The sequence below is a fragment of the Octopus bimaculoides genome, chromosome 9 (genome assembly GCF_046866305.1).
Source record: "Octopus bimaculoides isolate indiv1 chromosome 9, ASM4686630v1, whole genome shotgun sequence".
Taxonomy (NCBI): Eukaryota; Metazoa; Mollusca; class Cephalopoda; order Octopoda; family Octopodidae; genus Octopus; species Octopus bimaculoides.
The window spans coordinates 34,586,249-34,600,669 of record NC_142936.1 but is presented as its reverse complement, the minus strand read 5'-3'; the positions used below and the strand labels follow the sequence as shown (position 1 = coordinate 34,600,669).

General features: G+C 34.5%; 1 protein-coding gene across 2 annotated transcripts in view; it reads left to right on the top strand.

Annotated features, from left to right (window-relative positions):
• The first annotated feature begins 246 nt into the window (after nucleotides 1-246).
• The window catches only part of LOC106882578 (uncharacterized), a 109,368-nt gene continuing 95,193 nt past the window's right edge, over nucleotides 247-14,421 (top strand). For both annotated transcript variants that reach the window (XM_052970583.2, XM_052970584.2), the window contains exon 1: nucleotides 247-506. In XM_052970583.2, the coding sequence (XP_052826543.1) occupies nucleotides 408-506 (99 nt within the window). In that variant the 5' untranslated portion in view covers nucleotides 247-407. The remainder of the gene's footprint in view (nucleotides 507-14,421) is intronic.

Below are 14,421 nucleotides of genomic sequence, written 5' to 3'. Positions count from 1 at the left end.
GGTTAATCATCGAGGATAAGCATAATTTTGGAAGGAATGTTCAACAATTGACAAGAGACTAACTACAAACATTTGATATCGTAGCAAGGCTAAAGTTTAAACTGCTTAAAGTAAAGCATAAACAATACAGCCCAAGTTATCCCAAACCGAGCAGATCTATGGTCAGTGGCAATGCGGTCGTAACTATCCCTACTTTTTTTGAATGTGTAAGGCTACATTATTTAATGCTTCCGTTCCTTTCTGCAGGGGGTAAGGTCGCAAATGAAGACTATGACTGCTATTTCTGGCATTTGGAACAACCATATAGAGGCTGCCTTGTTTATTTAGTGAAAGTCACCAATCCTGTTGGTTGTATTTGAGTTGTGCACTTTGATATTGACAAATAAACTCACTAGAAAACTTCGACGATGGCAAGTAGTGGTTGCCATCCGTGTGTGGATCTTCTTAATAAAGATGAACTTTTGGAAACACTCCAAAGACCAGAATATGATTCCGTTTGGAATTCGGTAAGTCACACTTTATTTCTTAATATTTCTTTTCTTTATTCTATCATTCACATTCAAATAATCACTAATTAATATCTAAGGAAATGTTATCGATACAATCTTTAGGTATAAACCTTTTACTGTCACACGGTCTGATATTTTGGAGAAGTGGGTGTAGTCGATTACATCGACTCCTGTGTGCTTCTGGTACTTATAACATCAATCCCGAAAGACAAAAATCGACCTCGGTGGAATTCGAACTCAGAACGTAAAGCCGGAAGAAATTCTGCTGTGCATTTTGTACGGCATGGAAGCAATTCTACCAAACTCAGTAATAATCAACATTCCTGAGATAATCATGGGGGAAGGGTATGATTAAATGGATCCCAGTATTTCACGGGTCTTTTAGTTTAATGACCTTTGACAGAATAAAACGCTAAATTGCTCTAAGTTCACCTCAGTAAGATTTGAAGTCCATAATATATATATCCCGCGCTGGATTTAATGATTAAAATGATTCTTCCAATTATTATAACTGGGATTCGATGGGCTTGTTTTTCCGCAGAATTGTCAAATGAAACAGCTGACCCGATCAGGTACATTCGATAAATTCCGTAAAAAATTTTATTTCTTTATTTTTGTGGGTGGAAATGTACATTTTGTTTGAAGTCAACATAAAGTGAAAGAGAAAGAAAATGGACGTGTGGATGTGTTGATGGGGGCGTGTCAAAATGAAAGGTTGCCAAAATTTTTTAACCCTCACCCTTCACTCTTCGAACCGATTTTGGTCGATTTTGTGGGCACTACGCCAGATGATTTCGGTGGGGGGGGGGGGTCCAACCTTAAAAACTATAGGAGAAACCTTTAGTTTCTTTAGCAAAAAAAAAGGTAAATATTTTTAGATGAAAAGCTGTGTGATTAAAGGGAGATTTTGCTATTGTTTCTAGCATATCCCATGACCACCGTCCTCGTTTCTTTCTCACTCTGACAAGTATTGATGTTTTTCAATATTTTGTCCCCATTAATTGCATAAACTCATGCTATTAAAAAATTCTTTTGAAAATTTGTTTTTATCAACTCTAAACCTTGTCATGGAATATGCTAGAAATAACAGCAAAATCTCCCTTTCCTTCTGGAAACATTTACTAATTTTTTAAAGAAAAGGCTTTTCTTATGGCTTTTAAGCGTGTAGTGCCCATAGAATCTGTCTGGAGAGGGTAATGGAGAGGTGTTAAAAAAATTTTCCAAAAATTTTATTTCACTAAAAAGATGCTCCAGATCATCTAGGGAGCTGTGAAAAAAGAAATCTGAAAAATCCCAGCCAAAATGGAGAAATTCCAACTTATGTGGGCCACTTATCACTGATGTTTGCCATCTCTCTCTCTCTTGGGCCTCACTGAGGAAATGACAATGGACCAAGATGTCTGGCGATATGAAGTTCTTGAGAAAACCTGCCCATATATCAGCAAAACTGAGTTCTAGAAGCGCTGTGCATCCCACCCACACTTAACAAGAAAACTTCTCACACACTCTATCACAACAAAGCAAACTATGCCTCTCCATCTCTTCTCATCCTCACATTTCTGCTTCATATACTATGCTTACCTACTACTCCCCAATCCTGTCCTCTTGGCCTTGTGCCGCTGTATCATTGCTCTCTGCTCGCCCCCGACTGTGTGTTCTACCCACATGGCCCGACTCACTGTATTATTGCTATCTGTTTAGCCCCGACCTGTGTGTTCCACCTACAAATAACAAGAAAACTTTTCCATCACCCTACCCCAACAAACCAATCTACATTTCCACATCTCTTTCTCACATTTCCTCCTTCATACACTATGCCTAGCTTTTACTCCCCAATCCTGTCCTCACGGCCCTGTTCCTCTGTATCATTGCTATCCAGTAGCATTCTGACTCTATATATACGCAGGTCTTTTGCCACTTACTAGCACTCTTTAATCACACTTCCTTCACAATATATATATATATATATACATATATATATATATATATATATATTATGACATTCAAACCTCAAGTCTATACCCTGGCACTTTCCACCATCTATATCTCTCTCTTCTTTTACTCAACCATCCCATTTATATTCTGATCCCCATTCCTTGTGAATATGCCCAGCATTTTGCCACCATCTTTATCCTGCTGTCTCCCACTCTCTCACCTGTTTCTGTCTTCATTCCTGATTTCTCTCTCTCTCTCTCTCTCTCTCTCTCTCTCTCTCTCTCTCTCTCTCTCTCTCTCTCTCTCTCTCTCTCTCTCCAGTTAGGTAACCCTGTACTTCCTTTACAGCAAGACACCTGTATGTCTCACTATAACTTTTTCATCATGCAACACAAGATCACCTCCTCCAATGCCTCCTCCCCTCTTGAAGGATTTTTTTTTTGTCTTGCAAGTACTTGGTGACCCTGTCAGTGCAGGTGTCACTTAAAAGCACCCAGTCCACACTGTAAAGTGGTTGGTGTTTGGAAGGGCATCCAGCTGTAAAAATCCTGCCAAAACAGTCACAGAAGTTTGGTGCAGGCTTCTGCCTGGCTGGCTCTTATGAAACCATTCCACCCATGTTAGCATGGAAGGCAGGCGTTAAACGACAAGGATGATTGATGATGATATATATATATATATACACTAGCTGAAATACCCAACATTGCCCCAGTTAATGACTCGGAGAATTAACAGTAACATTGCAAAGCTCTTTATCTAACTTATAGTAAATCTTTCTGAAAAAAACACTCAGTGAAATTTTGGACTAAAAACACTTTGTAGAACTTTCTATTTTTCTTCTTTTAAGAATATATTTTCGTTTGATATCCAAATTCCAAACATATGCAAGTTCAATTCTATAAAAATTTGTACACAAATTCCAATCTTTTGAATCCCTTCTCAGTTTCTGCTTAAACGTAACGCTAACCCTAATGTTAAATGCAGAATGAGAATGAGTGTCATATAAAAGACATGTATGTGTGTGTTAAGAGAGACAGAGACAGAGACAGACAGACAGACTGACTGACTGAGACAGAGAGGGCAGAGTGAGAAAGAGTGTGGAATGAAAGACGTGTAGAGAGAGGAGGGACATATATATACACACACACACACTATTTTCATTAGTTATCATCTGTCCGCTATGACTTGACTTTGTAAACTAACTGAAAGCACGCACTTGTGTATCCCTGAATGACAGCTGTATTAATATTATCATCCCACTGCCATTCCATATTTGTTGCTTACACGACTCTGTTCTCCCCTAACCTGATGTCAGTTATTCTCCCTAAGACACCTCATTTCCCTCACATGAACGCTTTTATACCTTTCTCATTTTATCCAAAAATAGCCCACCCTACCATTACAATTTTATAAGTTATATGATATATATATATGTGTGTGTGTGTGTGTGTGTGTATATATATTATTTGGGAAGTTAAAAGTCATGGCCAATCGTAAAGTGACCATTGGTTTTGCACCTATACAGTGCTTAGCAATTTAGGTGACTCATCAGACTCAAATGGCTGAAGGTCCATAACCTCTCTAGAAACTGGAGGAATATGTAACGGTCAGTTGGTTTTGTAAACAAAAAGTAATTGTCTGCTTTGTGGACAGGACAGATGAGTCACCTATACTACTAAGTGCTCTATAAATGTGAGACTGATGGTCACTCAGTGATCAGCCATAACCTCCTAATATATATATATATATATATATATATATATATATGAATTTATCTGTAATATAATATGTGACAATTATTCAGTTGCCATAATAAGATTCCGAGTTTTGGATATTGGGGCGGAAAACTGCTCCAGCATCTCGTCAGTTATCTAGGCATTCAAAAAATGCTATGGAAATGACCGTCAAACAAAGGGAGATTACTATGTAATTGACCGTTATTAAGACAAAAGATTTATTAGAATGACCATTAAATAAGGGGAAACAACCAAAGGGGAGAAAGTAAACAAGTAAGGACATAAAAATGCTCATAGAAATCACGTAAGCATGCATGTACATACATACACATGTGCGCACGCACACCCACGTACATGTGCCTATATGCATATGCTCACTCACACTCACATGAAACATACATGCACACCCACACTTACGCCTATATATGCACATATATATGCAACCATGCATGTACATGTATGCATATCTACACATATGCATGCACACACACGTGTGCACATACCCATACACGCGCAATTATACTCAAATACATGTCTAAAATACGTACATGCTGTATATGATAACTGACGAGATGCCAGAGCAGTTTTCTGCCCCAACATCTGAAACTCAGAGTCTTATTATGCCAACCGAATAATTGTCACATATTATATTACAGATAAATTCCTCTATTTACATAATATCGAGGTCTCATTCATTCTTTTGTTGTCTTACCATTACTATTAATATATATATATATATATATATATATATATATATATATATATATATATATATATACAGTAGATTTCGTTGTATAAATCCATCTTGGGGCTGCCTGTTTTGGATTTATTAAACGAGGGATTTATTAACCAAAGAAACAAAATTTGCCAGTTGATTAAACTTGTTATTTATCAAAATACATACATATGCGAATAAACCAAATAAAAATATTATAAACAATGTCATTGAATGAAAAATTTGTTGAGTGTTATTTACTTTGCAGGACACTTTGTTTGCAACTCTCCATTGATTTTTTCCTTAAGAGATCTAAAAAGATTCATATCACTGAAATCAAAAACTTTCAAGTCCACTTTCTAATTGAGTGAGATAACATCTCCTTTTAGCTGGTGTTGGAGGCTCTGTAACTCTTTCATCGACGTCAGGATTGCCATCTTCATCTCCTTCAGTTTCCTTTTCAGATTGCTGAATGTCATGAATGATCTCGTCTAGTTTTTCTTCTTCAGTGACGATCTCTGAAGCAACAACTGTGCCATCATCTACAGACAACCAGTTCTCAAATTGCTTTTTGGTCAATCCAGTAGGCGGTGAAGGCAGGGTCAAATCTTCATTAACATCTATGGCTTCATTAGATTCTTTGGTCCAACAATATTTGATTGTCTGGCTAGAGACCTTCTTCCAAGTTACGCTTAACATGTACATGGCATCCAAAATGGTGATCCGTTTTGGAACTTCTTGGGCAAAAATGTCACGTTCATTGTCTTCCATAACATCAATGATCTCACAGATTTCATGTCTGAAGTAGGCTTTCAAGGTCTTGATTATCCCCATGTCACAGGGCTGCAGCACTGACATGTTGGAAGGAAGAAATTTTAAAGTGCTATTCTTGAGATCATCGATGACTACATGAGAAGAGCAACTGTCAAGTAATACCACCACTTATCTTCCAGATTCCTGCAAACAACGATCCCAAGATCTGAGCCATCTTCCATAGATTTTTTTCTGTCATCCAAGCATTGGTTGAAAAGTCATACTGAATCAGAAGCGTTTTGACATTTTTAAAGCATCTTGGCAAACCAGCTTTTCTGATTAAGAGCAAGTCTTCTTTATCTTCATTCATGTTGCAGACCACCATCAAGGTCACATGGTCCTTTACCGTTTTGAAACCCCTCACAGTTTTCTTGCAACTCTCGTTGACATATGTATTCCCTGGTAATGCACTAAAGTAGATCCCATTTTCATCAGCATTGTAGATGTCTTGTGGCTGATACGATGGTTGTCTCATGAAATTGATGGGCTCCACCAACGTCAGCTTCAGCTGCGTTGCTTGCAAAGTATGAAATGTTTAGTTTGTATTCTCTAAAGAGAAAAATGTGAACTAGTGAACTACAAAGCTTACATTTTAGAACCATAAAAGAGATTCCATATCTTTTTTGCCAATGGTAAAACCAACCTTCAGATGCCTTAAAATCATGTCCAGCATCTTGAGCAATGATGTTGGCTTTGTGCACTAGGATCAGGCCATTGATGGGGATGTCTCTTGAGTGAATAAATTGAAGCCAATCATAGAGAGTTTAGTCTATCTGTTGATCCTTTCCCTCTTGTTGGCGCTTTCTCTTTTGATGAACAGCCATCGTATTCTTTGGCACAAAGGTCATCCTCATTCTTTAGCAAATACTGGAGCAGACCTCTTGAAATTCGCAAACTCTGTGCTGCTTCCTATTTAATTGCTTTCCCAAGAGCTTTGTAACATTCTAACAATTAAATCTTTTCTGCCACTGATATGTCCTGCTTCTCTCTTTTCATTTTGAACATTTTGAATAACTTGTATGTGTGTCTGCCTCTCTGCACCAATGACAAATGACATGTTTTTTAGGCCCTTAAATACTGACAGGTAGGCTCCAGCAGCCACAACCAACCAGCTGTCACATAGTACACTCCATCATCCAATGAATGAGAAAAACGTAATTTTGACAAGAGGTGTCCCAGAACCTACTTTTTTGCTTGAAGGACAGGGTTGTGTAGTAGGCTCCTGTAGCCACTGCCAGCTACTACATATTTATTGATCTATTTTTGGATGATGGAGTGTACCACATGGTAACTGGCTGGCTGTGGCTGCTGGAGCCTACCTGTCAGTATTCAAAAACAAAAAAAAACACTTTATTCATTTGCTGCCACTTGTTGATTCTTCAGGAAGAAGCAGCAACAATTGGATTTATTAAGCAATGGTTTGGATTTATTAAACGAGAGATTTTATGTGTAAAAATTCTGTCCCAACCCATTTTGGATACATTAAGCAGGTGGGTTTATTATCATTGGATTTATAAAGCAGGATCTACTGTGTGTGTGTGTGTGTGTATATATATATATATATATATATATATATATATATATATATAGCTCTTTGACCAGTTTCAGCTTGAAAGCTGCAGTCATGCTGGGGCACCACTATTGGCTTTGTTACACCTTAATTATTTGCAACCTCCTCTGATGTGTGGTATTTGGTTAATTAGGGAGTTTGATACTGCTGCCCTCATCTGTGTTTCCTGCCTTCAGCCACTTGAATCTGACAAGTCGCCTATACTGCTAAGCACTCTATAGGTACAAAACCAATAGTCACTATATGACCAGCCATAACTTTTAACTCCATAGGTAATATACACACACATAAATATAAGTGTAGGTGTGGCTGTGTGGTAAGAAGCTTGCTTCCCAACCACATGGTTATGGTTCTGGGTTCAGTCCGTCTGTGTGGCACCTTGGGCAAGTGTCTTCTACTAAAGCCTCGGGTTGACCAAAACTTTGTGAGTGGATTTGGTAGATGGAAACTGAAAGAAACCCATCATACATTTATGTGTATATATTTATGTGTATGTGTCTTTGTGTCTATGTTTGTGCCCCCACTGTCACTTGACGTCTGAAGCTGGTGTGTTTACATCCCCATAACTTAACAGTGAAGTAAACCAGATCAATGAAATAAGTACTATGCATACAAAGAATAAGTTCTGGGGTCCATTTTTTCAACTAAAAGACCCTTAATGGTGGTGCTCCGGCATGGCCACAGTCACATGACTGAAACAAGTGAAAAAGTAAAAGAATATACATACATATATACATATACACACACACACACACACATAGAACAACAAAATGCCCCCCTGAACCCTTCATTATAATAATTGGAAAAATCATTAAAAATCATTAAATCTCACATGGTATATATGTATGTGTATATATATATATATATATATATATATATATATATATACATGTATATATATATATACTTTTTGTGGACTTCAAATCTTACTGCGATGAAATTAGAGCAACTTAGCTTTTTATTCTGTCGAAGGTCAATAGACTAAAAGACCTGTCAAATACTGGGATCCATTTAATCAATCATACTCTTCCCACATAACTATCTCAGGAATGTTGATTATTACTGAGTTGGTAGAATTGCTTCTGTGCCATACAAAATACGCAGCAGAATTTCTTCTGCTTTATGTTCTGAGTTGGAATTTCACTGAGGTTGATATTTGTCTTTCGGGGTTGATGTAATAAGTACCAGAAATGCACTGGAGTCGATGTAATCGATTACCCCCCACTTCTCCAACATTTCAGGGTTTGTGTCAATAAAAGGTTTATTATTACTTAAAGATTGTATCGACAACATTTTCTTGTATTTATCATATCTATAACATTTTGCCCAGAACCCTTGACAAGAGGGGTCCAGTTTTGTTTTGAAGACACCTACATTCACAACATGCAGACCTCCCAGATGTTTTGGAGGATATTGAAGAGCTGTGGGCCCTTGAAACCCAAGCTGTTGCAGTGTCTAGTCCTGTGTTTTGATGGTGATGTTGGGATCTTTGGCACTATGCAGCAGCACTCCATTCTGTTGTTTGTGTAACTTTCACTGTAAAAGTTTGGTACAAGTCCTTCCAGGATCTTCCAGGTGTATATCACTGCATATCTTTCCCACCTTTATTCTAGGTGAATAGAGTCTTAACTTTTTCTGTATTTCCCAGGAGCTGACTTGTTGCATTGAGACAATTTTCTTTGTGTAGCTTTGCTGGATTGCTTTGATTTCCACCATTGATTTTATACTGTAGTGGCCATAGTTGAGAGCAATAGTTTAAGCAGCTGAGGACATATGTCCTCCAAAGGACCATCATGGTTTCCTGTTCTCTCATTCAGAAAGTTCAGATAAAAAATCCACGTAGCTGTCTGCATTTTATTACCAAATTACTAATATGCACCTGGAAAGATGAATCATTACACACACACATACACACACATATACGCACACAAACCACTCCGAGGGTGTAGTAGGTGCTTTTACGTGCCACCAGCATGGGAGACAGTCAGGTAGCACTGGCATCAGCCACATTCGGATGGTGCTTTTTACGTGCCACCAGCACAGCCAGTTGAGGCAGGGTGGGAGCTGGCATTGACCATGTTCGGATGGTGCGTTTTATGTGCCACCAGCACAGGGAGCCAATCAGGCGGCTCTGGTAGCAACCCACGCATGAATGAATGGTGCTTATCATGTGCCACCAGCACTGGTAACGGCCACAACTCCAATTTTCATTTGATTTGATTTGATTATGATTTACTTGACTCAATAGGCCTCCTCAAGCACAGAATGTTACCCGACAATTCAAAGGTACTTTTTAAATGGGCTGGGTATGTGACACTGGTGTAGATTACAGCTGTGATCTCACTTTCCTTGCTGGGTCTTCTCCATCACAGCATATCTCCAGATGTCTTGGTCACTAGTCATTGCCTCTGTGAGGCTCAACATTCAAAGGTCATGCTTCACCACCTGATTCCATGTCTTCCTGGATCTCCCTCTTCCAGAGATTCCTTACACTGTTAGGGAGTGACACTTCTTCACACAGCTCTCTTCATCCATATGTAGTACATGACCATACCAACGCAGTTGTCTCTCTTGCACACCACATCTGATGCTTCTTATGTCCATTTCTCTCAGGGCACTTACACTCTGTCGTGTGTGCACACTGACATTACACTTCCAGCAGATCATACTAGCTTCATTTCTTTTGAGCCTACACATGTCTTCAGCAATCATGGCTCATGTTTCACTGCCATGTAGCATGGCAGTTCGTACACATGCATCATACAATCTACCTTTCACTTTAAGCGAGAGGCCCTTTGTCACCAGTAGAGGTAGGAGCTTTCTGAACTTTGCCCAGGCTATTCTTATTCTAGTGGCAACGCTCTCTGAGCATTCACCCTCACTACAGACTTGGTCACCTAGGTTGCAGAAGCTACCAAGTACTTCTAGTTTCTCCCACTGGCATGTGATGGAATCAGTTTTCTGAACATCTGTTGTGTTTGTTGCTCCTGTGTATCTGCCGTGTACAAAATCTGTCTTCCCAGTTAACCTTCCTTTGATGTTACTGCACTTCTTATGCATCCATAGATTACACTGGGTACATCTTACGAAGTTTCTACCTACACCTTTTCTACAAATTGAGCAGGGCCATCTACCAGAAGGAGTTTGTGATGTGTTCGCCTTCCTACTTACTAGGACTTTGGTCTTTGCAGCATTGACTCTAAGGCCCTTCAATTCTAAACCTTGCTTTCACACCTGAAATTTCTTCTCTAGTTCTGGTAGTGATTCTACTATGAGAGCAAGATCATCAGCATATATATACACTTATACATGTGGAGTGAAGACATGTTACGATACAGGTAGAGAAATTTGAAAAGACAACACGAAACCGGTTATTTCTCCGAATACAATGTTTCTATACCCAAAATTTTATAACATTTTTCTGACATAACAATTTAAATATATACTTTAACCATGTAACACAAGCCTTCTGTAGTTTTTTCACTCTTGTTTATCTTTTATACATCCAACCACGTGCTTTCACATACCAACTTTCTCACCTATATATATATATATATATATATATATATATATATATATATATATATATCTGTAAAAATATGTGACACTTATTCAGTAGCCATGATAAAACTCCGAGTTTCCGATGCCCGGGCGGTGTTCCGCTCCGACCATCTCTTCAGTTATCCAGCCACTGGAGGTTCTATTTGAAAAACCGTTATGGAAACGAAAACAAAGGGAAATAAGCAACCATAAACATAAACAAAGGGAAATTACTGTGTGGTGTCCAAAACCCGTCTAAATTTGCGTATATCATACACGCACACACATACCTCAAAGTGCGTACGTTTATATCTACGTGCACACGTATCCTCGCACATATAGAGATACATTCCTCTATTTGCATAATATCGAGGTCTCTTTCTTTCTTTTGTTGCCATTCCTGCCAAATATATATATATATATATATATATAGAGAGAGAGAGAGAGAGATAGATAGATAGATATATGTATAGATAATTAAAAAGTCATTAACTTTTACTATAGGTAAGAGAATATCTTTACTTTCATCGAATATAGAGATCTTTGAAAAACATGCACCTTATTACAATAAAGCCCTTTGTGAGGCGGGATATACTAATGATATTAAATATTTTAATAATCCGAAGTATAATCATAATTTTATTAGTAATGATTATAATAGTAATGATCTTTTTGATAAACATAACCTTTATATTTATGATAATGTCTTCTTAGGTAATTATGATAAGAATAATAGGTATTAGGATAATAAATTACATAAACAAAACATAATTGTAATGGAAACAATAATAGATTTAATTTTAATTTTTTAATGATAATAATAAATTTAATATATAAATAATAAATACAATAATATCTATAATAGGAACAAACTCTGGCTAATTATTACATACGGCATTCAAGTTAAAACTAAAATTATTAAAGAAATTTTTGAAGTTATTGATATATTCCTTAGAGATAATAAAAAATATTATAATATATTTTCTACTTATAATTTTGGTGTAGGTTATTCTACTACTAATAATGTTGCTAATATTATTTCTTCTTTTAATAGATTTAAGTTAAATAAGTATTATAAATATAAATTTAATACTTATTCTAATAATAATAATAATAATAATAATATAATAATAGTAATAATGTGGACCAGGATATAATTAATTGTACATGTAGAGATAAGACTAAATGTAAATTTGATAATAAATGCAATTTCAAGGATGTAGTGTATAAATGCATAGTGACTTTAATGGACAGGAATAAACATAATAGTTATAATTTAAATAAGGTTTATATAGGATCGACTTCTAATAAAATTAAATTATGAGTGGCTCAACATATGCACTCATTTAAGAATACAAATTTGATTAATTCTACTGACCTTAGTAAATATATTTGGGAACTTAAATCTAAAAATATTAACTACATTTTAAAATGGGAGATAGTTTGTAAGGCGAAATCGTATCGTATAGGTAATAATTTTTGTAATTTATGTACTAATGAATTTAAGGAGATATTATTTCATAATTATAATATAAACAACTGGCACCCATGCCAAACGTCGTCTCCTTCATTTTGGACATGAAACTCAGCTTGCGAAAACCTGTTGAGGCAAGCGAAAGCAAAATCGTGTTGACACCTGTGCCCAGCATCGCCTTCCTGGCACTTGTGCTAGTGGCACGTGTAAGACATTCGAGCGAGATCGTTGCCAGTGTTGCTGGACTGGCTCATGTGCAGGTGGCACGTAAAATACACCATTTTGAGCGTAGCCGTTGCCAGTAGCACCTGACTGGCTTCGTGCCGGTGGCACGTAAAAGCACCCACTACACTCTCGAAGTGGTTGGCATTAAGAAGGGCATCCAGCTGTAGAAACTCTGCCAGATCAGATTGGAGCCTGGTGTAGCGATCTCGTTCACCAGTCTTCAGTCAAATCGTCCAACCCATGCTAGCATGGAAAGCGGACGTTAAACGATGATGATGATGATGATATATGTATATATATATGTATATGTATATATATATGTATATATATATATGTATATATTCATATGTATATGTATATATATATATGTATATGTATATGTATATATATATATATATATATATATATATATATATGTATATATATATATGTATATATATATATATATATATATATATATATGTATATATATATATGTATATATATATATATATATATATATATATATATATGTATATATATATATGTATATATATATATATATATATATATATATATGTATATATATATATGTATATATATATATATATATATGTATATATATATATGTATATATATATATGTATATATATATATATATATATATGTATATATATATATATATATATATATATATGTATATATATATATATATGTATATGTATATATATATATATATATATATATGTATATGTATATATATATGTATATATATATATGCATATATATATATATATATGTATATGTATATATATATATATATATATATATATGTATATATATATATATATATGTATATGTATATATATATATATATATATATATATATGTATATGTATATATATGTATATATATATATGCATATATATATGTATATGTATATATATATGTATATATATATATGCATATATATATGTATATGTATATATATATGTATATATATATATTTGCATATATATATGTATATGTATATATATATGTATATATATATATTTGCATATATATATGTATATGTATATATATATGTATATATATATATGCATATATATATGTATATGTATATATATATGTATATATATATGCATATATATATGTATATATATATGTATATGTATATATATATATATATATATATATATATATATATATATATATATATATACATATATATGTATATATATATATATAGTTAAAAAGAACAATAACAAAAAAACAACAAAGTGAGGACGTGATATGGATAGTATTATTGGACGCTCAGGAAAGGAAAGAGAGAGTGTATGACGTTTCGGGCGTAGCCCTTCGTCGGAAAGATGGAAAGTTCGGAGAATGGAAGAACGGAGAAAGAGCCACACGAGCCATCTCAACTATGTATATATATATATATATATATATATATATATATATGTATGTATGTATATATATTTATATATATATATATACATATATATATATGTATTTATATATTTATATATATATATATACATATATATGTATGTATGTATATAATATTTATATATATATATATACATATATATGTATGTATGTATATATATTTATATATATATATATACATATATATGTATGTATGTATATATATTTATATATATATATATACATATATATGTATGTATGTATATATATTTATATATATATATACATATATATGTATGTATGTATATATTTATATATATATATATACATATATATGTATGTATGTATGTATATATATTTATATATATATATATACATATATATGTATGTATATATATTTATATATATATATATACATATATATGTATGTATGTATATATATTTATATATATATATATACATATATATGTATGTATGTATATATATTTATATAT